At 40.0% G+C, this 25820-nt stretch overlaps 1 protein-coding gene across 3 annotated transcripts in view; it reads left to right on the top strand.

Annotated features, from left to right (window-relative positions):
• The window catches only part of LOC117303191 (hemicentin-1-like), a 95437-nt gene that overhangs the window by 49332 nt on the left and 20285 nt on the right, over positions 1–25820 (top strand). For all 3 annotated transcript variants that reach the window (XM_033787324.1, XM_033787325.1, XM_033787323.1), the window contains exons 21-47: positions 112–387; positions 1016–1282; positions 1804–2076; positions 2725–2997; positions 4070–4345; positions 5454–5626; positions 6136–6259; positions 7329–7604; positions 8059–8334; positions 9117–9392; positions 9965–10243; positions 10950–11225; positions 12813–13088; positions 14690–14959; positions 15540–15824; positions 16446–16745; positions 17152–17433; positions 18124–18271; positions 18892–19019; positions 19777–20046; positions 20607–20882; positions 21309–21499; positions 22195–22276; positions 22369–22500; positions 23239–23370; positions 24689–24876; positions 25526–25607. In XM_033787324.1, coding sequence (XP_033643215.1) covers positions 112–387; positions 1016–1282; positions 1804–2076; positions 2725–2997; positions 4070–4345; positions 5454–5626; positions 6136–6259; positions 7329–7604; positions 8059–8334; positions 9117–9392; positions 9965–10243; positions 10950–11225; positions 12813–13088; positions 14690–14959; positions 15540–15824; positions 16446–16745; positions 17152–17433; positions 18124–18271; positions 18892–19019; positions 19777–20046; positions 20607–20882; positions 21309–21499; positions 22195–22276; positions 22369–22500; positions 23239–23370; positions 24689–24876; positions 25526–25607 — 6087 coding nt within the window. The remainder of the gene's footprint in view (positions 1–111; positions 388–1015; positions 1283–1803; positions 2077–2724; positions 2998–4069; positions 4346–5453; positions 5627–6135; positions 6260–7328; positions 7605–8058; positions 8335–9116; positions 9393–9964; positions 10244–10949; positions 11226–12812; positions 13089–14689; positions 14960–15539; positions 15825–16445; positions 16746–17151; positions 17434–18123; positions 18272–18891; positions 19020–19776; positions 20047–20606; positions 20883–21308; positions 21500–22194; positions 22277–22368; positions 22501–23238; positions 23371–24688; positions 24877–25525; positions 25608–25820) is intronic.

Here is a 25820-nt window from a genome sequence, read left to right as displayed (position 1 = left end):
GTAATTTCAAACAAACTCACATTTATGTAATATTTTTTTTGAATTTGATTTTTTTATTGAAATATTCAGACTCATTTTAAACCTTTCCCCAATTTGTTCTTCCCAATCTAGCCCCTCCTTCCATAGCACCAGGACCCACCGACATCACCTCCGAGTCGGGACGTACAATCCAACTCAGCTGTGAAGTAGATGGCATTCCAGCCCCTCAGGTGCAATGGCAGAAGAACGGGGTACCCTTGAACGTTGAAGGCAACCCACGGATCACTCAGCTTGTCTCTGGTTCCTTGAGGCTGGATGACTTGGCGGTCGAGGATAAAGGAGAGTTTGAATGTTATGTTTTCAACGCTGCTGGATCTGCCTCAAGGATTATCAAACTTGACGTCAGAGGTAGGTATTTCACCGAGTTGGGACGAGTTAACTTTGGACCTCTCAAGTTTGTATAACTCCAGGGGTGGATTTCAAAAAGAGTTCAAACTAGTCTTTTCTTAGGACCAGCCTTTAGTTTTCAAAGCCCCTAAAGAAGTCCTAAGTTTGGACTATCTTTGTGAAAGCGACCCCAGTGAAGGTACTTAAAGACTCTTAATAACACTATCAAGTTCTTTGCGGCTACAAATTATTGTCAGGGATGAAAGATTTCAGCTGATATTTTTTTCAGTTGTAAGGAAATCCTTTCTTTGATCTGCTTTCAGTCCTAATAAAAAAAGTCATTTAAATCTTTTACTGGAAGGATCACTAAAAGGTCGAATTGCCATCATTTGGAAATAACATCAATTCAACATACCTCAATTTTGGATCTCAGGCCATGTTTGAATTATTGGCTATGACTACGGCTGCATCCCCGCGTCATTGTGCATTGAAGTATATGACGTCCTTAGCAACACCCTTAGCAACAGTCGTAGCCATGGCTGGAGCCACCAAATTAGATACTGCCTTAGTTTCAGACTCTTTTTGTCAGCAATGACTCTTCCATCATTTATCTTAAAATTACTTCCATTTTTGTTTTTGTGTTCTCAAGTTCAACCCAAAATCCTCGAGAGCCAGAATGAATACACGGTCAAGATGAGGTATCCGGTCACCCTCCTCTGCCCGGTGGTTGGTACCCCGCCCCCTGAGATATCGTGGCTCAAGAATGGGCAACCGCTCGATGACTTCCGCGTTTACCAAACACAAGAGGGCTCCCTCCGTATCGCATCTACGGTCAGAGATGATGACGCAATCTTTACGTGTGTAGCTCAGAACAACGCTGGGAGAAGCTACAAGGACATCCGGCTGATTATCAATGGTGAGAGAAATTTACAGTACCCTTCCTAAAATATATGTTTTTATTTAGTTTTTCTTTTTTTTTTGCTTCTTAAAATCCAAATTTTTCATTAAGGTTTGTTGTTGGGCTTCTCTTTTGTTTTCTCTTTGTGTTTTTTTGTTGTTATTAACTGTCAACAAAAACAGATATCACTTCCACAGTCTCCTTCGGATGTTGAACATAGTCGAAACATCAAGACTGTACCAACAGGTTGTACACGGGGTCATATTTTTTTCAAAGATTTATAAACAACACCGTGTTTCCACAAGGCAATAAACTTAATTTTATCCAAAACCCAAATTAAATAGATTCTTGTGTGTGTGTGTGTTTTTTTTTTCTTTTTGGGCATCGAGGACGAAGAATATGATTGTGTTAACCTTTACACTGATGTGTATAAAGCACTGTTTACTACGTACTTTCCCAAGTACTTTCCAAAGGTTGAAACCAAATTAAAAATCAACTTTTTTAAATTCATTTTTGTAAAATCCAATTTCCCTCTTCAGTCCCACCGATAGATATGACCGTGGGCCCGGATGATTACGATGTCTTCTTAGATTCTCGCGTCTCACTTCCCTGCGTTATCGACAGCATTCCTCCTCCTACAATCGTCTGGAGGAAAGATGGCACTGATTTGTACATCGATAATGAGAACTACATCCAACATGATCATTCCTTGGAGATCCCAGCAGCTAAAGTATCGGACTCTGGTGTTTATGAATGTGTGGCTATGAATATAGCTGGTAATACTACAAGATCTATGATGGTTAATGTAATGGGTAAGTTATCTAAACAGGATACCAATTACAAATGGCACATTACTCAAAAGAGATTTACACATGGTGCTACCGCAAACCACACTTGTTTATACTCCCACCTTGCAAAAGTTTCAAATACGGGAGATTAATTGGTGGTAGAGCTTAGCTCAATGTTTCTGCTAAGCATGTTTAGGTATTGCCTGGAGATTAATTGGTGGTAGAGCTTAGCTCAATGTTTCTGCTAAGCATGTTTAGGTATTGCCTGGAGATTAATTGGTGGTAGAGCTTAGCTCAATGTTTTTGCTAAGCATGTTTAGGTATTGCCTGGAGATTAATTGGTGGTAGAGCTTAGCTCAATGTTTCTGCTAAGCATGTTTAGGTATTGCCTGGAGATTAATTGGTGGTAGAGCTTAGCTCAATGTTTCTGCTAAGCATAATTTTTTTGAGCTATGCAAGTTTTTGCATGTTGTCTTTTTGATGTTTGGCCCAGAATTCATGCTTGTAGAAAGCTGTTGTTAAATTAATTTATAAGTTGGAGAAATTTTTGATCTTTTAAAACTGGCATCTGAAAGAAAATAAAATTGTTTGTAAATCAACAGGTTTTTGAATGATTCTCCTACATTGTTTTTCAGTGGATTTATTTCATAATATTTCTTTTCTGTCGTTAAGTTGCTCCACGAATCGGAAATGGACCAGACGTCATCAAAGGCTTCATTGGTGATTCCATCACCCTCCCCTGTGAAGCCGTCGGAATCCCAACGCCGGTCCATACCTGGGAGAAATCCGGACGAAGAATCGACTATGAAATCGGTCGCTTTACTCAGTTACAGTCAGGATCGCTAGCTATTAATGGTGTAGCTGAGACGGACGCTGGTACCTATCTCTGCTTGGTACAGAACAATGCTGGTTCGGATACCAGGGAAATCACCGTTGTTGTTCAAGGTCAGCATACTGTTATTTATTCCTTTCTCAGACAATCAACAAAATATTTGTTGACAAATACTTTTGAAACATAATTATTTCTAAATGCTTTTGACAAACAAGGAAGCTAGTTATATCACTTAAAGGGATGCTGCAGTGAATTAAAATAAAACAGTTAATTTTGCTGTCATTTATTTCTAATATATGTATTGAACATCAATAAGTCATGCCCCCCCCTTTTGTGGATTGTAACCGCCCCCCTACCATCGACGTCACGTCGGGAATTCAAACATATCGTCGGCAAAAAGAGTCTGGTCCCTAACTACACGCGCCTATAGGTACCAGGCCACACAGTGCACACATCTATATATGCACACAGCCAGGAGGCCCACGGCTCGGGTTACCGACATGACGTCATGTTTATGCAAATGAAAGGCTCCCTTTTAGGGGCAGGGTGGGTTCCCCTAATCTCTTGAGAACCATTTTTAAAATACTTGCGCATTTAATAAGAAATATATAAAAATATTTCAGGTTTAAAAAGTCATGTTTAATCGTTTAAATTATTAAAAAAAACACTGCAGCCACCCTTTAAAGACTACCTAATAAAAAAAATAAAAAAAATGTGTGAGCTTTCAGAGCACCAACGACTTTATAAATTCATCTTAAGAGGAAAAGCAGTTTATCTGATATATATATACAAGAAAGTTACGGTTGATGAAATCACAGTAAGAAGGCTGGATGTAGTATGTGACTAAAAGCATCTGGGAGTGGGACAGGAAACCATAACCCCTTTTAAGTCCTTGATCAATACTTGACCATCTTAAGTTCAAATATATATCAAATACTTTTCTGTGGGAATGTTTTGATTTGTTGTTTACTTTTCTTAAAAAAAGGATGCAAGTTCGGAGAGGTATTTACATGAATGGTCCCAAGTATCATCCTGTATTCTCGAGCCTTAGGTATCATTTAATCTACATGTACATGTACATGTACATCTACATCTATCCAGCTACTTGTCAAAGCCTGTTCAGCATAGTTAAACAAATTCATTGGAGCAATAAGTAACTTCAGAACATTTCAACATCTGTTGCAGTTCCCCCAGTCATCATTCAAACCCAGCCATTACGGCTTGAGCGGAGACTAAACAGTGAGGTTAAGATAGACTGTAAAGCATACGGCACACCAACTCCAGACATCTACTGGTTTAAGGACGGTAAACGGATCCATCAGTACGAACATGGCTACACCATTCTGCTGAACGGGACTCTGATCATCTCTAATCTTCGACCGGTTGACGATGGGAAGTACGAGTGTTGGGCGATGAGTGAGGTCGGAAACGATACTATGCAGGTCAATCTGGATACTCAGAGTAAGTCACTGTTAACCTTCCTACTGTTTTACCATTACTATTCACTGCGATTTTGATTGATAAACCATGCCAGCCTACAATATGATATCATGTGGTGAATGCATCTACTCTGCGCACAGTTAACCCTCCTACTGTCTTACCATTATTATTCACTGTGATTTTGATTGATAAACCATGCTAGCCTACAATATGATATCATGTGGTGAATGCATCTACTCTGCGCACAGTCAACCCTCCTACTGTCTTACCATTACTATTCACTGCGATTTTGATTGATAAACCATGCCAGCCTATAATATGATATCATGTGGTGAATGCATCTACTCTGCGCACAGTTAACCCTCCTACTGTCTTACCATTATTATTCACTGTGATTTTGATTGATAAACCATGCTAGCCTACAATATGATATCATGTGGTGAATGCATCTACTCTGCGCACAGTCAACCCTCCTACTGTCTTACCATTACTATTCACTGCGATTTTGATTGATAAACCATGCCAGCCTACAATATGATATCATGTGGTGAATGCATCTACTCTGCGCACAGTTAACCCTCCTACTGTCTTACCATTATTATTCACTGTGATTTTGATTGATAAACCATGCCAGCCTACAATATGATATCATGTGGTGAATGCATCTACTCTGCGCACAGTCAACCCTCCTACTGTCTTACCATTATTATTCACTGTGATTTTGATTGATAAACCATGCCAGCCTACAATATGATATCATGTGGTGAATGCAACTACTCTGCGCACAGTCAACCCTCCTACTGTCTGAACAATATCATCCAATGTGGTTTTAAAGGAACAAGATTGAAGGGGAAGCCTTCCACAGTTTCCTTTACTTAGAGCTTCCTCTCTCGACTTCTCTTTTTCATGAAGTTGTAAACTTTTATCAGAACCAAACTTTGTTAGTTGGCAACCAGGCAACCAATGGTACAGTTTCCAACAACGTTACAAACATTGCATTCTAAAAAATGGTAACACAATTGGTTGGAACTCTTAGCATTTTTTCCAGCATCATAATAGATTAAATTTTAACTTTTACAATGTACAACACCTTTTTGTAACAAATAAATTGTATTCTATTCAATTGCAGTGAAACCTTATATCGATGGAGAAAACAATGTATATCAACCCAAGCAGATCTCAGCCAGTCAATCTGATGATGTGTTCCTTTATTGTAATGTAACGGTAGCCCACCCAGAAGCAACGATACAATGGTATAGAGATGGTAGCGTCATTAGCAGCCGTGGTGATATGGGTGTACAGGTACAGTAACTAGGCCTTTAGTGTACAGCGTAGTATAGGCAGGCGTGATATTCTTCCTTCTTAAAGGCACTGGACACATTTGGTAATTGTCAAAGACCATTCTTCTCACTTGGTGTATCTCAACATATGCAAATAATAACAAACCTGTGAAAATTTGAGCTCAATTGGTCGTCAAAGTTGCGAGATAATATTGAAAGAAAAAACACCTTTGTGACATGAAGTTGTGTGCTTTCAGATGCTTGATTTCGAGCCCTCAGAATTAGATTATGACAATCACCAATAGTGTCCAGGGTCTTTAAAGACTATGATTTCAGATGCTTGATTTCGAGCCCTCAGAATTAGATTATGACAATCACCAATAGTGTCCAGGGTCTTTAAAGACTATGATTCATATTGTTTTGAATGATTTGATTGATTTTGAATGATTTGAATGATTCAGGTTTGTTTGATTGACTCAGATTGATTGAAATGATTGCAATTGATTGGAGTGATTTCTGTTCTGCTACCAGGTTCAGAATGACGGGTCTCGGTTGAGTATACCCAACATCCGTGATTCCAATGCTGGTATGTATCAGTGTGTAGCAACAAACAACATTGGGGGCAGCAGTAAACACTTTCACGTCAACGTCCACAGTAAGTTAAAAAAAAATAACTATTATCACTGCATTACCATGGGTACACACATTAAATTTACCTCAGGTATAGACCCCCTTGCATTGGCTGCCATAGCTGAGGCCAAATAATTAGATTAGATTATTTATTGTCCACGTTAAAAAACATAGAAACTTGACATCCACTATAGCCAAAAACAAGTACACACAATCAATATCAAAACTATATAAACTCCAAAATATGAGAAGTTAGAAATACAAATCAACAAAAAACCCGCACACTAAAAAAATGCACCAGCCAAAACAACGCCAACTGGTCACATGATACTCATAGACACTTACAGGCTGGAAGAGACACCCAGCCTTCCTACCCCCGTAGCCACCCGTGACCAATCAACACTGCCCCAACCAATCCGTTCAAGGAGTGCAAACAATACATTATAAGACCATGAATGCGCTCACACAACTCTCGGTCAATGGTAGGTCTTCATTGACCTCGGTGAATCCGACCCGTTCATGTATTGACATTTTTAAGCGTCATCTGAAGACATACCCATTTTAGGCAATATTATTTTGAATAATTGTTTTTGTAGAGTTGTTTCTACTTTTTCACTGGCTGGTCCAGATTTCGAAAACTGCCTTGTAGCATTTTTTGTAATTGTCTTTTTAAACCGTTTTCTTCCGAAACCCTCTGTATTGTAATGTTGTAAATTATTATTCAGAAGTGCTATATTTTTGACTAATATTGTGGAATAATAAGGAAAAGGTTTCGAGGGGTCCCCATACCAGATCAAATGCCAAAAAGTTGCTGAGCAATCTTGCCCGTTTCTCCCAACCAAGATATTTCTGTGCTTAGCAAGTTTTCTTCGCTTGCCTGCTTCATGAATTTGAGTTTGTTTGGATAGAGGTTAGTTGCTAAGGTCAAATTATTGCTTAGCAGGTTGATCAATGAGCAAAAAAACAGCAGGGCATCAGTTGTGACCATGTCGTTTACACAGCATTTTTTGTGCTTACCTCAGCTTTCGAGTAACTTCAAAAGGTCTACCAATAATTTGTAGATTTTAAGAATGACATTTGTGTTTTTACAACAGTCCCACCCGTCCTGAACAATCCTCGCTATGAAGAGATCATAATCCGAGCTGGTGAGTCTCTACAGATCCCATGCCAATCCGACGGCTACCCAACTCCACGTATCACTTGGCGCTTTGAAGACAACCCCGTCTCCAACCAGAATCTACGGTATAGGATCTACCCCTATGGAACGTTGGAGATCCCCTACGCCTATGTCTACGATGAGGGACGGTATATATGTGTGGCTAAGAATGTCGCTGGGAATGACACACGCATCGTTGATGTTAGGGTGATGGGTGAGTTTCTCTTCAATCCTTTTAACTAAGCAGAAACAAAATCATGAAAGTGACATTTTGGTGTTCAATTCAAATCAACTCGATATTTGTTTCCATAATGCAAAATGTTCAAGTAGTTGTAAAGAAGGTTTATTGAACAAAGATATATAAAGAACTTTTAGAATAATATTTATATTATACACAATACAAAAGAGGCAATTGTGGAGGCATACATGTATTTAAAAGATAAAGTCTTGCTTAGAAATGCCTTACATTGTATACAACAACATAGTGGACTTCGGAACAGAACTTAAGTTACAATGGAACGTACAGACTAGGACGAAACAGGACAAACAAGCAAAGTAGACACGTCTACTTAACGAGCTAGGACGGAACAAGAAGAAAAGTCATCGATTCAACTAGAAACTCATAGGACAAATCCTAGCCATATGATGAATTTCTTTTGTATGTTTAGTTCCTCCAACCATCAACCAAGTCCAGACCTACTTGACTAGAATCGAAGGCTCTTCAGTGATCTTGCCGTGCGAGTCGGCCGGAGTACCTAAACCGACGGTAACATGGGAGAAGGATGGTGTGGAGGTCCTCCCTGCTGACGATGAGAACATTGAGCAAATGGTGCAAGGGTCTTTAAGATTGAGTAGCGTGGATGGTGAAGACGCCGGAATGTATCGTTGTATCGCTAAGAATGAAGCAGGAGATGCATCCATTACGATGACTCTAAGAGTTCATAGTAAGTAGAATCTTTTGAACCAAATTTTATTTTATACACCATGAGAAAATAGAAGTAGCTTACATGTGTACCAACCAAAAGGACCTGTGGTGTAAATGCAACAAATAGTTACTGGCCTGTTGTTGCGAACCTAGCAATCCAATCATAGCAATAATCTTGGTTCCGCCATTTATGAGTCAATTTCCCCATGTGAAATACAGTGAAATGTGCATTTTAGGTGACACAGTCTTTTGAATTTGACTCCCACATATAAGAGTGTGGCAGCAAAAAGATGAGTAAAATGGTACAATCTGGGCCATTTAGAGGGCGGCCAAGATACTTTTCTGTCGCTATAGGACATTTGACATTCTGTATAAAATTGTGTCTGCAGGAAAACAATGTCGGGGCCTTAATGTAACCCACAACAACTGCCGTGCCCATAGTGCTTTTGCTGTGACGCCCCTTGGCGAAGTTCCAATTCAAACTTACATTTTCCCTTATAGAGCTTCCACTTGCAAAGCAAAATTGCCGAGGCCCTTCAAAGAGGGAAGTTCAAGGCTTGTTATGTCATGTGTAACATTGTCAAGCAGGTGGATTTGATTAGTTTCCCCAAAGGAATTTTTCTCGCTTTAAGAATCAAATCTTTGACTAATATGAAAATAACTGTTTGACTTAATCTCTGTTCTATTTCTGTCTAGTTCGTTTAAGTGCTAGGTTTCTATTAAGCGCTTTGATCGTGTTAAAAGGCGCTACATAAATACTCATAATTGTTATGATTATTTTGTTTTATTATTATTCAACAGCTCCTCCAGTACCCGACCCAGACATGCCAAAGAACATCACCTCCTCGGCCTATGGCGATACCATCATCCCATGTAAGATGTCCGGTAACCCCAAACCACGTATCCGTTGGTTTAAAAATAACCTTGCCATCTCGGTTAATCGTGGTAAATACCGCCAGCTTCCGGACGGATCTCTACTAATCCGTAGTGTCCAGGCCATGGATAGTGGACGCTATATGTGTGTTGGTGATAACGGTGTAGGAGTCAAGTCAAACAGTGTGGATCTAACTGTACCAAGTAAGTCCCTCTAAAGCCTGGTTTTTACTTCCTGCGAATGTGACTGCGATACGAATTTGACGTTGAATTTGAAATGAGTTGGGCAGAGTAGAGCTGCTGTGAGTTATTCGTTGCGAATTTGTGACGTCAACATTGCTTCACATTCGCACTTGCAGGTATGGACTGAGCTTTATTCAGCCACTTTCAAAATCACAGCTTTGGCTCTGGCTAAAGGGCATGGCCCTCCTGTTGGAAGTCCCAAACTGAAAGTTCACATTTCATTACGGCTGACAGAGCCATAGCCAAAGCTGTGGTTTCAATAAGGGACATAAAAGAACATTCAATATATTGTCTGTTGTTTTCTTTCTGGTTGAGTCACTTTCAGCTCACAGTCATTGCTTGGACAAAATAAACGCTAACAAAAATAAACAGTCTCATCCCCTTTTGATTCCCTGGCTGCTTATTCCCAGGTTGTATCATTAATTTGGGTGTGATCCCTGGCTATACATGGCAGTTAACAGTTGTATGGCTTCTGACTGACACCCCTGAAATCATCTAATTAAAACTTGATACCTTTCTTTTCCCTCTCCCAGTCCCACCACGGATCCCAGACTCCAATACTCCAACAGTCTTCCCAATCTCAGAGTTAATGACCATCGACCTTCAGTGCTTCATCACCGATGCTTACCCACCTCCCCTCATCATGTGGTTTAAGGGTCTAGAGCTACTGACGGGTAGCGAGGTTGGGATTACTATTGACAACGATGTACTCCATATTGACGCTATTAAAGTAGAAGACGCTGGAGAGTATACGTGTTTTGCTTTCAATATGGCCGGAAATGCATCTAAGACGTGGGAAGTTGATGTGCAGAGTAAGTGAAACATTTCACAGCTGATTACAACCCAATGTAAATTTATTCATTTCCTGATATGAAATATTGTAATATTTATTAAGACATTTTTCTGGGTGAAGCCAAGATGAATACATAGTAAGTGTTTATTAAGTAGGATTTGAAACTTTGCATGGTGGAAGTATAACTAAGAGGGGTGTTCGGAAACACTTTGTGAAAAAATCGCTATGAAGTAGTGAAGAAGACGGTCAGAGCACCTTAGTTTTCAGAACCAACACTTCTCAAAAGAGATTGTTTACATGGTGCTATTGCAAACCTCTCTTAGTTAAGTTTGGATTGTTAGCTTGCAGTGAATCTGTTCAACCAGATTGTCAAGTTATCATTTTGTGGAATTGGACTTTGGAATTTTGGAAGTTTGGACATTTCTTACAAGTATACCTACATTCCCTGTGTCGTGAATTGTTGCAATTTTTTTATGGCCAGTTTCTTCTTGAATTACGATTTGTTTATATCGGATAGCAATTTGATAGACTCTGGTTTGTTTTTGCATTGTTTTGAAGAATATCCAAGGTCCACCATTCATTGTCCATCACCCAACAAACTCTCGCTTCTAAGGAAGATCTTGTGATATATTTCACAGCCGATTTCATCCCCATGTAATTTATTTAGTTCCTGATACGGAATTTTGTAAGATTTTTAAAGACAATTTTGTTTCTCTTGCCATTAGCTCACCCTATCATCATCGGAGATTCCATCGTCCACGTCACAGCTGAGAAAGATTCTGAAGTTTCACTCCCATGCTCGGTAGAGGGCCATCCCACCCCTTGGATTACGTGGGAGAAAGATGGAGAATTCCTCCCATCAAATATTCCAAGTCAGGAGCTCGATGGCTTTCCAACTCTGGAGATTCCTGACGTGAAGAAGAGTAATAGTGGAGTGTATAAATGTCACGCTAAGAATGCTGCTGGGAATGTCACAATCGTCTTCATTCTAGAGGTCCATGGTGAGTTGGCTGAAATGTTGGCTAGGTCTGTTGGCTATGGCTGGCTTAGGAAAGTCAAAGACTTAATCTGAATCAGTGAAAGAATATCTAACCTTTATTACACTAGACACCTCCATTCTGTCTTGTTTCCCCCGATACTCAAGCTGCACTCCTGAAAGTTTTACATATTATCCCGGACAAACAATGAAAGGCTCATGACACAAAGTATTTGTTGTTCGCTGTCTAGCACGGACAGGGTCAAAATTTATTTCTCTCATTTTATTCTTTCGTTCAACAGGAAACATTTCAACAATGAAAGGAGGCAGCCAACTCAAAAGGTTAAAACAAAAGTGGACAAAATGCCACTACACACAATTCTTTACCTCCAGTGATAATACATGTACTTGAGGAACTTCCTGATGTCTACCAGGAGTCTAAGAATTATTCAATTCAAATAAGTTCGCCGCGGACTTACAATACACATTGCATCCCAATAAACGGGTTTGGAAGTGTCTACTCCAAAGCACTGACTCCACCACACGGTGTCTATTACCGGTGAAGCCAAAGGGACCTCGCAATAAAAACAAGCATGCACATGAGATTTAATGGCTGACACCTTAATTCTTGTCTCTTGTTATAAGTACACATGTATACATAATACATCACCTGCTCGAGCGTCTGCCAAACGTTTCTCATAGGAGTCTACCTGAAAGAGACTATGAATTCAAGCTAATTATTTATATTTTATCATAATTTAAGTCAGTTTTTACAAACCACCTTTTCCCCACATATCATTTAATCACTGGTAAGCATTGTAACTATTTTGCAGAGAACAACCTTAATCCAGATTTTAAAGTATCATCGTCGAGGGTGATATTATCAATTGCTGATATAAATGTGTCTTTATAATATGGGAGAGGTGGGTGGGGAGAAAAATTATTTTGACCCTCTCTATCCATTGCCGAGACAGAGAGTGAACTGCAACAATGCTTACCGAAGCGTTATCGACCTACACGCCGGTTGTGATTGGTCCTTCGCATTGATAGAACCTTTAACACACGCATCATGATTAGTCCAGACCGTGCGTCTCCAAAACAAGGAGACAATGAGGCCTAGCGGATCGGATCACTATTTGCCGTGGATAAATGAGTTTTTCTTCGATGCTCGAAATAAAACTTTATTATCGCTAAAATAAATAATTTTAACCCTCCACAAAAAGAAACTTAAAGAAGATTTATAAATCCTAACCCAGGTATTTAACTTGAGAGTTTCCTTCATTCTTTATGCCTAGCCCAGGGGTGAGTATTTGGGGGTCATACCCATTAACTGTTTCGGTTAAATTGGTCATTGGTTAATCACTGGCCATTGACCGAGGCAGTTATTGTTTATGATCGCGAAACCTCAACCCTGTCTTTGGTGTCAACACCCAACTGTCTGGACTTGAGTAAGATTTTTGTCTAGCCCAGTCTTTGGTGACTTAGATAATACAGCTATGCCTAGTCCTGTAATTAGTATTCATTTTTTGGTCCTGGAGTACAGTACCATCTTACAAAATCGAATAAATTCCTGAAGAGGTTGTGTTTATAGTGTATTTTTTCTCATCCTCAGTTCCACCCATCATCAAAGATGCTCTAGATGAAACCATCGCAGTCGGTCTCGGTCAATCCATCATCATCCATTGCCGAGCCTCAGGTTTCCCGCCACCTCAGATCTCCTGGCAGAAGGACTTCCGAGATATTCCTAAGAACAGTCTAGCCATGAGGGTAATGTCCGATGGCTCGTTGGTCATTAACAGCACTAGGGTTGGAGACAGTGGACAGTATGCCTGCTTGGCTAATAACGTTGCTGGCTTCCAGACGAGGCAGGTCACTCTGAAAGTACAAGGTAAGAGAGGATATCTTTCTCAAAATCGGTTCAAGTCAGAACACTCTTGTTGAATCAGTAATTGACCCCTTGCACGCACGTCACACGGGGCGATAGTGCCATGCTCACCATTTTGGGTGGTCAATAGGTTTATGTGTAAACGCTGTATCGCCTAAAATGCGCACTTTACTGAATAACGTACAGTCCGCATTGCCCACCAGTATGGCGGTTCCAAGATTTTCTTATGATGACGTCAGGTGAATTGGGTCAACAGACCAATGGTGTGGAAGGGGACAACCCTTCCCGTATTACAAGTCAATACTTGGAATGGCAGATATTTCATACCTTCCATTACTATGTCTATGGGATTTGAGGCACTGCATGGTGAGAGAACAATGTGCATTTGGTTTGACCAGCGGCGCTCCGTCCCCAACGAGCGTTACGCTCGTCGGAGAGGTGGCTCGTGGGGGCCAGCGGCGCTCCGTCCCCCACGAGCGTTACACTCGTCGGAGAGGTGGCTCGTGGGGGCCAGCGGCGCTCCGTCCCCCACGAGCGTTACACTCGTCGGAGAGGTGGCTCGTGGGGGCCAGCGGCGCTCCGTCCCCCACGAGCGTTACACTCGTCGGAGAGGTGGCTCATGGGGGCCAGCGGCGCTACGTCCCCCACGAGCGTTACACTCGTCGGAGAGGTGGCTCGTGGGGGCCAGCGGCGCTACGTCCCCCACGAGCGTTACACTCGTCGGAGAGGTGGCTCGTGGGGGCCAGTACAAGGTTAGAGAAGATCAGGGATGGGACATTTCAGACTTAAATCTGAATTCAGACTTTTTTATGTCGGCCTGGTCAAGAAAATCAGCTGTGATTTTTTCCAACTATTTTGACATACCTCCTAAAATTTGGATCCTACTTTTTGATTTTGTTGTCAGCAACGGCTCTCTCACCCCTGGAAGATCTTTATAAAAAAACTACACAAGTCGGAATGCTCTCCTTGCATCAATTATAGAACCTCAGTGTGAATGGGGACCACCCTTATCAATCAAGATATAGAAAAGATTTCATACCTACCATTGCTAAGGTTTCTTACGCTGCATTTTGTTGAAATTCACAAAATTGTTTTGTCATTTTATGAGAGATATTTCTTAAAGGGAAGGTACACGTTTGGTAATTACTCAAAACAAATATTAACTTAAAAACTGACTTGGTAACGAGCATTGGAGAGCTGTTGATAGTATAATACATTGTGGGAAATGACTCCCTCTGAAGTAACGTAGTTTTTGAGAAAGAGGTAATTTCTCACTAAAATAGTAAAAGACTTCTAGCTGGAAGTCTTTTATTCTTATCTGAAAGCACACAAATTCGTCCAACAAGGGTGTTTTTTTCTTTCATCATTTTCTCGCAACTTCGATGACCAATTGAGCCCAAATTTTCACAGGCTTGCTGTTTTATGCTTATGATGGGATACACCAAGTAAGAACACTGGTCTTTGACAATTACCAATCATGTCCCTTCCCTTTAACTACTACACTGTATTACTATGGTTTCTTATGCTGCATTTCTTAAAAATTCTTCACTTTATTTTGTGATTTTAAAGAGTACATGGAATCAGCTTTTTCTTTCTATTTTCAGAGCCCCCTCACATTCTGAGGCCTCAACTGACATCCGAGATTCCCAAGTACGGCTCCAGGGTGCTCCTGAACTGCCAAGTCACCGGTATCCCACCACCAGAGATCATGTGGTTGAAGGATGGAGTACCAGTGAATACCTACGAGACTCTAGTCTTTGATAATGGCACTCTAATTCTGAATAGCGTCCAAGGCAGTGATAGCGGACGGTATGAATGTGTCGCTGTCAATGAAGTTGGGAATGTCAGTATCTACATTGATGTTACTGTACATGGTAAGGATACTTCTATCATAAAGCCAGTAAGCTCATAACTTTGCTAAGCGCAGACAAATCTTGCTGAGCAAAAAAATGCTTGCCTGCCGACCTAACCATAAAGTTAAACATTGCAGGCACTGGTGCCAAACTAATTTTTTGTTTTTGCTTTGAAAAAGAAATTTGCTATACAGTTATTTTACTTTTTAGCCTAATGAGCTCAAACAAAAAGGGCTGCTTGAAACAGAAAATGTCAATAAAGTTTCTGTCAAGAAAAAATCGCTGAAGGAATCAATTTGAAACAGTACACATTATATGATTCAATATTTTTGCTGGCAACGAATTCTGCTTAGCAGAAGGGATATTTTTTACTAAAACAGCTCTTTGAAATTCTAGCCTTGTAACTTTCTAAAGGTTTAGTACACAAGCAACCGTTCCTAAATTCTTACTCGTATGTAATTTTGCCCTTGTTCTCTAGAAAGTGAGCATTTCAGGAAAAATTACATCATCTTCTTTGAACGTATTATTATAAGCAAAAGGTTACCTTTTAAAGATGTTGTAATCCAACCTTAAAATTACTCTCTTTGCTCCTCAACAACAGTCAAACCACAGATCCAAGATGCGGATTCCATAACCCTCATCACCGTCCAACTCAACGAGCGCGTTGACATGTTCTGTGAGATCGTTAACTCAGTCCCTCCAGCCGATATCATCTGGTACAAGAACGGAGAACAACTCCCTACCCAGGATCCAAACTACTTCACCCAGTCGGCCAATCAGGTGCTGACGTTTACTAGCATTCAAACGAGCGACGTCGGCCGCTATGAGTGTCGCGCTAATAACAAAGCTGGGGAAACTAACAAGATATTCAACGTTGAGGTTCAAGGTACAGTTGATTCTTTTTCTTCAAATAATTTTTTTTTGTCCTTCGGGCAAATTCAATTAAATTCAACTAAAAAAAAAATGTATTCATCCTTTATTTAATACATTAGTTTGCCAGCTCCATATAATAACAATAAAAGTACTTTTATCAGCCAAATTTTGCCTCATCAATCAACACTTTTTCTGTGTTATGTTTATTTATTCATTCATAAAATTACACACCCAACAGCGCAAGTGCCAAAAAACGTATGGAGATTAGAAAACTTGAGGAAATGTTCAGTTTAAGATGTGGGTACAAAAAACCAATGGGGAAACCGACGCAAATAGGTTGGGACTGAAAACCCACTCTTCATGTAAGGCTCCTGTCTGTCTGAGGTGGGATTTGAACCTGGGTTCAGAGGTGAAAAGCAGGGAAAGAAACCACTGAGTCAACCTGATCACGCTTTGCTGGAATACATGAATAGTAAAGATTTACTAGGGTTGTAGCTTTTATTATCCAAAACCATTCAAAAGATTTAGAATGATCAAATGGGAAATGATATCAAATCAAGGAGACTTGATGAATGCACTTTTTTCTTTGAGCGGATTTATATTCCTAATGTCTCTCTCTATCTCCCTTTATCAGTTCTACCAGTTATTGACGGCATTACCCCTGGGTCAGGTCAACTTAACCCCATCCAGATCACCCTGACCCAAGAGGACACCATCGACCTACCCTGCCATGCCAGCGGCAATCCACAACCCACTATCCGCTGGTTCAAAGATGGTCAGTTGGTCACTCACAACACACCAGGAGTCAGTGTCCGTAGTCGAGGAACAATACTCAGTATAAGCAGAGCCAGTGTTATTCACGCTGGTCAGTTTACCTGCCTAGCTACGAGTGATATCGGAAATGCAACCAAAGTCTTTGTTATTTCAGTCAATGGTAAGTGTAGAACTCCTATTTGTTTTTATGAAACCAATGAGTTTTGAATGTTGGGCTGTTTCTGAATTAGCGGCTACGACTGCGGCTTGATCACTGCATAATCAATCATTGAAGCATAGACTTCCCTTGGCAACACCCTTAGCAGCAGCCTTAGCCGTAGCCACCAGTTTGGACCCGGCCTTACATTCTTAAGCAGTTTTAATGGAAGGCTTTCAGATGCAAATTGCCACCAGGTATGCCCTGGAAATGCCAGTTTTGGACATCACAATTTTGAGCGCTTTTATGGCTGCTGTCACTAAGCGTTTCCAAAAACCTCTAACTACAATATTTTATCAAAGTAACGCCATAAAAAGGTGTTGTTTTCTTGTTAATAATTTTGTCACAATATTCATTTTTTAATTTCCAGTTCCACCAGTCATTGCTGATTCCGAGCTTCAAAACCTGACTGTCATCCAGAACCATCGAGTCTTTTTGCAGTGCCCGACAGTTGCTATACCGGTTGCCACCATCCGATGGTTTAAAGACAACGAGCTTATACGTAGATCTCAACATCACAACTTGATCCTACGAGATAACAACATGACGTTAGAAATTCGAGATGCGCAGTTGGGGAACAACGGTCATTATTATTGTATTGCATCCAATATTATTGGAGAGAGTAGAAAATTCTTCAATTTGGAAGTGCACAGTAAGTTTGCCAGCTTTACTATGATTTTTTTTTCATTTGGGCACCTTTAAGTTATAAATTGCTAACTGAACTTGGTATAATCTAAATTGTTTTTCAATAGGCTGGATAGGTCAAAACTGCTTTGAATACGAAAAGAATTTCAAATTCAGTTGAGTAGTTTGGAAGGGTTATTTACAAACCAGCTATACACATGAAATCATGTTTATACTACCAGGGACACTATGTGGAGTGGGCTTTTCATTGACAATAAATTCTAATTTGTAGTTTGATAGAACATTGGCTCTGATATCTGGATTGAACGAACATTTGGAAGATTTTCTTAGAAAGTATATAGCGCACTTATCTACAAAACAAGGTACTCAAGGCATTTAGTGTTATACAGAAAGATTGGCAGCCACAGCCAGGAACACAGGGGCGAACCCCTTCTCTTTTCGATAAGTGCTCTGGGTTCTTTTACGTGCGTTACACAATACATTGGACCAATAGCTTTACGTCCCATCCGAAGGACGAAGCAATGGTGAAGTGTCTTGCTTAAGGACACAAGTGTCACAACTGGGGATTCGAACCAACACTCTGCTGATCAGAAACACCAGAGTTTGAATTCGGTGCTCTTAACCACTCGGCCACGACACTTCCGTTGTTGCTGAATATATCTGCATTTTGTTAAACGTGATTTCCTTTCTGATTTAGTGCCACCTCAGCCTCCAACCACTGGTCCAACCACAACCTCAGTCGATGCTAGCGGCTCTGTCACCTTGAATTGTGAAAGCAATGGTTACCCGCCACCTACCATCAGATGGATGAAGAATGGAATGTTTATTTCACCAGCCAGTTCAAGGTACCAGTGAAATGCCTTACGATAGGTTCAAATAAATTTATGATTGAAAAATGAAAATAAAAATTGATGATAAAGCAATTTAGTTAAAACAACAGCAATGAAAGTTGCTTGAATTACTTTTTGTTACTTAAATCAAGCCCTTCAAAAAAAAAACTGTTCCGCCGAGATAAACGGAAAGGGAAGTTGAATGTGTTTTACAACCAGTCTAAGAATTATGTATCAAATCATCAAACAAAATTATAGACAGACCTAAAAAAAAAAAAAACCACGGCACCAACAGCAACTGGAACACAAAATTAGACCCATGCAACCCTCCCGAGTGAGTTCAACAACACAACAGCATCTCAAAACCAACAAGGAACAACGAGCTTTGGCCGGACGACATCGCACACAACTTCGGCAGCTAGTTTGAGTAATGAAACAACTGCTGGATCTGATTGGGCTAATACATGTACAACAATGCCACAAGGGTGGCGTGGTGCCCTGTGATTTTGCTGTGTTGCCCTCTGCAAGGTTCCATTACAAATTTTCCCCAACGAAGTGCCAGAGGCCCCTTTAAGATCGACGTTGAAGGCCTGCAACTAAAAGAAGTAATTGTAATCTAACATCGTTCCTTTCAGGTATGAGTTTGTTACTCCTGGAGTTCTTCGTATCCCACAAGTCAGTGTTGCCGATATGGGATACTATGAATGTTACGTTTCCAACATCGCTGGAAACTACACACAATCATTCACACTGGAAGTCCTGGGTAAGAGTTTTAGCAAATATTTTCCACTTTATTAAACATTCTTTTCATATAGACATAATTGTTTTGAAACCGTTTGAAAACATACTCTGAAAGATTGATACTGTTTTGAACTTCATAACCAGTGAGCTTTCAGATTAAACCTACAATCTCGGCCATATATCGATGGCCCCCCCCCCCCCCTGCACCCTTTCAATGTTGGTTCTCATTGCGCGGTCTTCTGCGTTCCAGTCAACATTGAGCGGGGGGACGGGGGGAGAGAATGATTGTCAGTGGGAAGTCGAGAGAGGGTGTCCCAAGCAGTTTGGCCGGGATTGTAGTCAGTCGTCTTTAAAGGCAGTGGACACTACTGGTAATTTCTCAAAATAATTATCGGCATAAAACCTTTCTTGGTGACGAGTAATGGGGAGAGGTTGATGGTATAAAACATTGTGAGAAACGGCTCCCTCTGAAGTGCCATAGTTTTCGATAAAGAAGTAATTTTCCACGAATTTGATTTCGAGACCTCAGATTTAGAACTTGAGGTCTCGAAATCAACCATCTGAAAGCACACAACTTCGTGTATCAAGGGTGATTTTTCTTTCATTATTATCTCGCAACTTCGATGACCGATTGAGCTCAAATTTTCACAGGGTTGTTATTTTATGCATATGTTGAGATACACCAACTGTGAAGGCTAGTCTTTGACAATTACCAATAGTGTCCACTTCCTTTAACCAATATGATCAAGATATATTTCTCTTTCTGATTTCACTTCTAGTCTCACCTACCATTGAGCCAGTCCCTGACAAGATAGCTGTCCATCTCGGCCGTCCAGTCCGCATCCCATGTTCAGCCATCGGTCATCCTCGTCCAACCATTACATGGCAGAAGAATAACCAGATCCTAACCCCCCAGATGGGATACACCTTCTTAGAGAATGGAATGTTGATGATTAACAGTACCCAGCTCTCACACGCTGGCCGCTATATCTGCATTGCTCAGAGCCGCGCTGGGAGTGATGTACTCAGAGTGGAGCTATCGGTTGAAGGTAGGCAATTTCAACTTAAGTTGATAGATAATTGATGTATTAACCATGTCGTGTCATGGCCGAGCGGTTAAGAGCACCAGACTCGAGCTCTGGTGTTTCTAATCTGTAGAGTGTGGGTTGGAGTCCTGGTCTTGGCTCTTGTGTACTTGAGCAAGAAACTATACCCTGAGTGCTTTGTCTTTGGCCGTCCTGGTCTTTGGGATGGGACATTAAGACATAGGTCCTGTGTATTTAGGATTGGTAGTGCATGCAAAAGAAGCCCGAACTCGTGGAAAGGTAGTGGTCATAATCCAGGTGTTTCTGGTTGACATAGCAAGCACCCTTGTTTACAAGTTACATTTTGTCTTTGTTCAATCGAAAATCATTGGAATTTAGATCAGATAATTTCACTTTGATTGTTTGGGATTAGAATGTTCTCAAGATGGTGTGTTTAACAGTGTTGTGGGAACCTCTGTTTCTGAGGAATATTCAATGACTTGAGGTGTCTTGTGCTAAAGCAACTTTTGTTGTAAGAGACAAGAACTTGATTGCTAACTCTACTGTTCTATGTTTATTTGTAGTGACGCCAACCATCAGTGGCCCCACCTTCCTGAAGTATTCAGTTACAGAGGAAGAACAAGTAACGTTAGAATGTGACGCAACTGGTATCCCGCCTCCCATGGTTCGCTGGCTCCATAACAACCAAGATATCACCGGTAACAGCTTCCATCATAACATCCTACCCAGTGGGTCGCTGCAGATACCGGTAGTACGTCGGGAAGACCAGGGACTATACGTGTGTTTCGCTAAAAATGGGGGTGGTATTGCTCAAGTTCAACGCTTACTAGAAGTCCAAGGTAACGGTTAACAGAGATACTTACAGACCATGTGACTATTCAGACTCTGGATTAACTGCAGGCACAAATTGTACATGGCTCAATAAAAGATCAAATTAAATCATACATTTTATACAAATTGTATTGTACAATTGTTATACAAATTTGATTTGATATTACATAATTCATCGAAAGATAACTAAAGAGAGCCAATTATTAGAGCATAAATCCATTGAGGTCCTTTTGGCAGTTTTTATGACTGGTTTTAAACAAAATTATGCTTACCAGAATAAGGTTACCATCTAAACAACCATGTCACATGTACAATTGTTACTGGTGTCCTGTTCATTTCTGCTTAGCAGACACTTGTTAAGCAATATTTTCCACTTAAGCAGCAATGAAGTTGGGCCCTGATTGATTCCTCTGACACTTTGTTCCTTTTTCCAGTTCCTCCTACAATCGATCGAGGCCAACCCAACGACATCGCAGTCAGGATTGGTAGTCGTGCTCGTCTGACCTGTACTGTCAACTCTTACCCACCAGCTACTATAACATGGAGTAAAGATGGAGAAGCAATCAATCCGGCTAATGGAATGGCCGTCCAGACAGATGGATCTCTGGTTATTGATCAAGTACAGGTCAGTCACCTCGCCAAATAATTTGTATTTATTTTTTATACAAAATATTTTATGCAAATTGAGAACAATTGGTATTCAGTGAGTTAGCAGATTGGCTTTCATTCGGTTTGGTTAACATTTGTCTCTACACATTGTCCATTTCTAATTGTGTGTCTCTTGAATCTTGAATCTTGCATAATAATAATAAATAATAATAGTGATTTCTTATATAGCCCTCATGTCAGCCACGCAGTGACGCTCAAGGCGCTTCAACATTATTTCCTCTGGTCACTGGGCCTTAAATCATTCCTTAAACCATCTCAGCTCCCTGGGGAGTATACAGCCTGTGCTGCCAAATATGTAGCGACTAAGCTAATCAATCACAAGAACCAACTCTGCCCTCATAGGTACCCATTTACCCCTGGGTGGAGAGAAGCTTATGGTTAAGTGCCACACTCTGCTGAACAGAAACACCAGAGCTTGAGTTTGGTCCTCTAATCCGCTTGGCCACGACACCCATATCTTCAATCTTGAATTGTTACACTCTCGTGAAAGCTGTGCTCATGCTGTCAATATTGTGTTCACCAGTTGTGGTATTGTCAGTTTGCCTTGAGAGGGATTGGAAGCTCCATCCCTCTCATAGCTGGCAGTGCTTCTCTCTGGAGAAAACTTTGCAGAATTGTTTCTTAATTTTTGTGCTCCTTGTTGTTTTATAGGAGAGTGATAGTGGTAGCTATGTATGCACTGCCATTAATGTCGTCGGACATCTTACTCGAGAAGTCGTGCTCACCATACACGGTAAATCAATCATTTTTAGTAGATATTTTTAGATATATTCTGGCGATGGATGTTTAGTTATTCTAAATGTTGTTATTTGTTGTTTATTTCAGTTGGTCCTCGCTTTGTACGCATCCCCAATGACATTGAGCTTGGATCCACAGATAGACTTGAACTAGTCTGTGATGTTCAGGGCTACCCGTCACCAACAATCACGTGGTATATCAACGACACAGAGACTATCAGTAAGTTGCTAGTCTAATTCTAAAATTGCTTCAAAAGGTTATGAAAGTGTCATAAAAGTGTGTAATACTTGATAGCATACTGCAGGGACCATTTACCTTTAAAGGCAGTGGACACTATCGGTAATTACATGTACTCAAAATAATTATTAGCATAAAACCTTTCTTGGTGATGAGTAATGGGGAGAGGTTGATGGTATGAAACATTGTGAGAAACGGCTCCCTCTGAAGTGCCATAGCTTTCGAGAAAGAAGTAATTTTCCACGAATTTGATTTCGAAACCTCAGATTTAGAACTTGAGGTCTCAACTTCGTGTGACATGGGTGTTTTTCTCTTTCATTATATTATCTCGCAAGTTCGATGACCGATTGAGCTCAAATTTTCACAGGTTTGTTATTTTATGCATATGTTGAGATACACCAACTTTGAAGGCTAGTCTTTGACAATTACCAATAGTGTCCACTGCCTTTAAACACAAAATCTTGCTTAATAAAAACTCTTTAGCAAAGCAACAGTCACAGCAACAAGACTGTTGCCTGGTAATCCATTTATGCTCATAAATTGTTCCCATTCTAAGCAACATATGAGCTTACTTATTGTTATAGATTGGATCCCGAAAACTAGAACAAGTGATGACAAGTTTGCAGAGAGAACAAATGACATCAACTTGTGAATATGCATATTCTGAGTCTACTAATAAATATGCAAATTGAAATTCTATCAATGATTTGTTCATTTCAGGTCCTCCAACCATCAATGGTCGAAGTACCTACGTTCTTGAGAACATCAGTAAACGAGATGAGGGTACTTACAAATGCTCGGCAACCAATCTGCTTGGTACCCGCTCAGCTACTGCTACAGTCACAGTCAGAGGTAGGGCACCAACCATTTCTAATAGTAATCACTAACCCCAAAAAAGGGAGTGCATGGTAATTGGTGTTAACCATTTTGTCTACACTGTTAAAATAAGTAAACATGTTATAATGAAAACATTTTACAATTCATAAGTTTTTTGTTCAGGAATGACTTTGGATACTTTAGATCTGTACTTATTTTATGAGCAGCTCCAGTTGGGAGAAACATACAATTTGTTATCATTATCAAACTGAGCAGGATTGGTAGAAATATCAAACTGTGAAATATATCCAAATGAAATTGAGTGATAAATTTAAGAAAAATCTACAAAGCTTAAAAACAGCCAATTTCAGTTGTTACGTCCCAATATAAAAAACTGTGAAATAATGGAGGTTTATCAGGTTTATCTCATGTATATCACACAAAACACGAATACTGTCTGTAATGGAAATGCCAGCTCTACCATCCCTTGTACAGGGTGTCTCCGTTTATCAGGTTTATCTCATGTATATCACACAAAACACGAATACTGTCTGTAATGGAAATGCCAGCTCTACCATCCCTTGTACAGGGTGTCTCCGTTTATCAGGTTTATCTCATGTATATCACACAAAACACGAATACTGTCTGTAATGGAAATGCCAGCTCTACCATCCCTTGTACAGGGTGTCTCCGTTTATCAGGTTTATCTCATGTATATCACACAAAACACGAATACTGTCTGTAATGGAAATGCCAGCTCTACCATCCCTTGTACAGGGTGTCTCCGTTTATCAGGTTTATCTCATGTATATCACACAAAACACGAATACTGTCTGTAATGGAAATGCCAGCTCTACCATCCCTTGTACAGGGTGTCTCAGAAAATACAATATTCACTTATCGACTTATCAACTCAACTTTCATATGACACCAAAAAGTCTGAATAAATAATTCATGATTGGGTGAGCACTGCTCACTTTTGTAAAAGGTGTAAAAACTACGTTGCACAGTAATTAGCCTTCCAATTTGTGAGAGGTACACGTAAGTCCTTTGGAGCTTACAAAATTCACTCGAAGATGTTGGGTACTTATTTTGCATTGAGCAGTGCTCACCAATCTGAATTATTTTCTGACTTTCTGGTGTCATATGAAAGTTGAATCCATAAGCTATCCATACATCTAAACCTGTTCCCCCAGAATCATATATTTTTATTCTGCAGCCATTTCAAAAGTGTATAGTTTTTTGGTTTTTTTAACACCGGTATTGTACCTTCATAAAGTTTCTGTTTTTCCTAGACATTCAAAAAAATATGAAGGATAAAATTTTGAAATTGTTTGTTTTTGTGTCTTTCTAGTTCCACCTAAGGTGATTGTAGGTCCAACAGACCAAATTGTTCGTATGAGTGAGATCACCGTCTTAGACTGCGCATCGGCCGGTGACCCTACTCCAGAGGTCGTATGGCTCAAGGGAAATACAGTCATTAGTTATGATAATCGCGTACGCAAAGCTCGCAACGGCTCCCTCATCATCTACCGGACAGAGGTCAGTATTCGTTTTACAAAGACACAGCTCTTAAGGCCGAGTCACACTGAAGCAAAAACATTAACGATAACTACGCAAAGAGAATGCATTCTATTGGTTGATTTGCTCCAGGCAGAATACTCCAACGCTTGTTTAACCAATCGAGGGCGTGCATTTTTAACGTTCTCGTTTTCGTTCTCGTTTTTCGAGGCCTGTGTTACCGGGCCTTTAAACTCAGCTCTTGCTACACTGATAAACCAAACGGCTCTTAGGAAGCCACCACATCAATCCAAAGAGATATTCTGAACATGAATTGCGTTTTTAAGGCTCCCTAAGTTTAATTAATTGTGTGTCCCCTATCTTTGTGTTCATATATGATTTCCTTTCTCTTCGAAATGTTTTAAAAGTATCTAAGAATTTTGTTTTCGCTTGGAGTTATTTAAATAGAATTTACATAATATGTACCTACAATTTGCATGACCTGGAACACACAAAAAAACACTTTTCTATCCAATCAGAATTGACTATTGAACTGGAAAGGGAATCTTCAAAAGTTTAACTTTATTTTCTAAATGAAAACATCCCATGACACCAGCTCATAATTCTTCTTTTACAATAAAATATTTGTGTTTTATTTGTAAAACATTATTTAATTATTTTGTTTTTGTAGGTTAAAGATGCAGGACGTTACATCTGCCGTACTTTTAACCGATATGGAAGTGACAGTAAAGCAGCCCTCATCAAAGTCCAGCGTAAGTTATTTCAGATTCTTATTTTGCTTTTGACCCCTTTATTCTTTTGACAATGAAAGTAAAATAAGACCAAGCAGTAAAATTAAAGAATGGATTCCACTTACATCAAATTATCTCCAAAAGTAGACACTCTTTTTAATTTTTTTTTTTAAATCTACATGAAACCCTCTTTCCTGAATCATCAGAGTTTGTTTTTAATTTAATCCAAATTGT

Source organism: Asterias rubens, chromosome 19, assembly GCF_902459465.1.
Source record: "Asterias rubens chromosome 19, eAstRub1.3, whole genome shotgun sequence".
In the NCBI taxonomy this organism is placed as follows: Eukaryota; Metazoa; Echinodermata; class Asteroidea; order Forcipulatida; family Asteriidae; genus Asterias; species Asterias rubens.
Note: the sequence above shows the minus strand (reverse complement) of the source record. Positions and strands in the feature narration are given on the sequence as shown.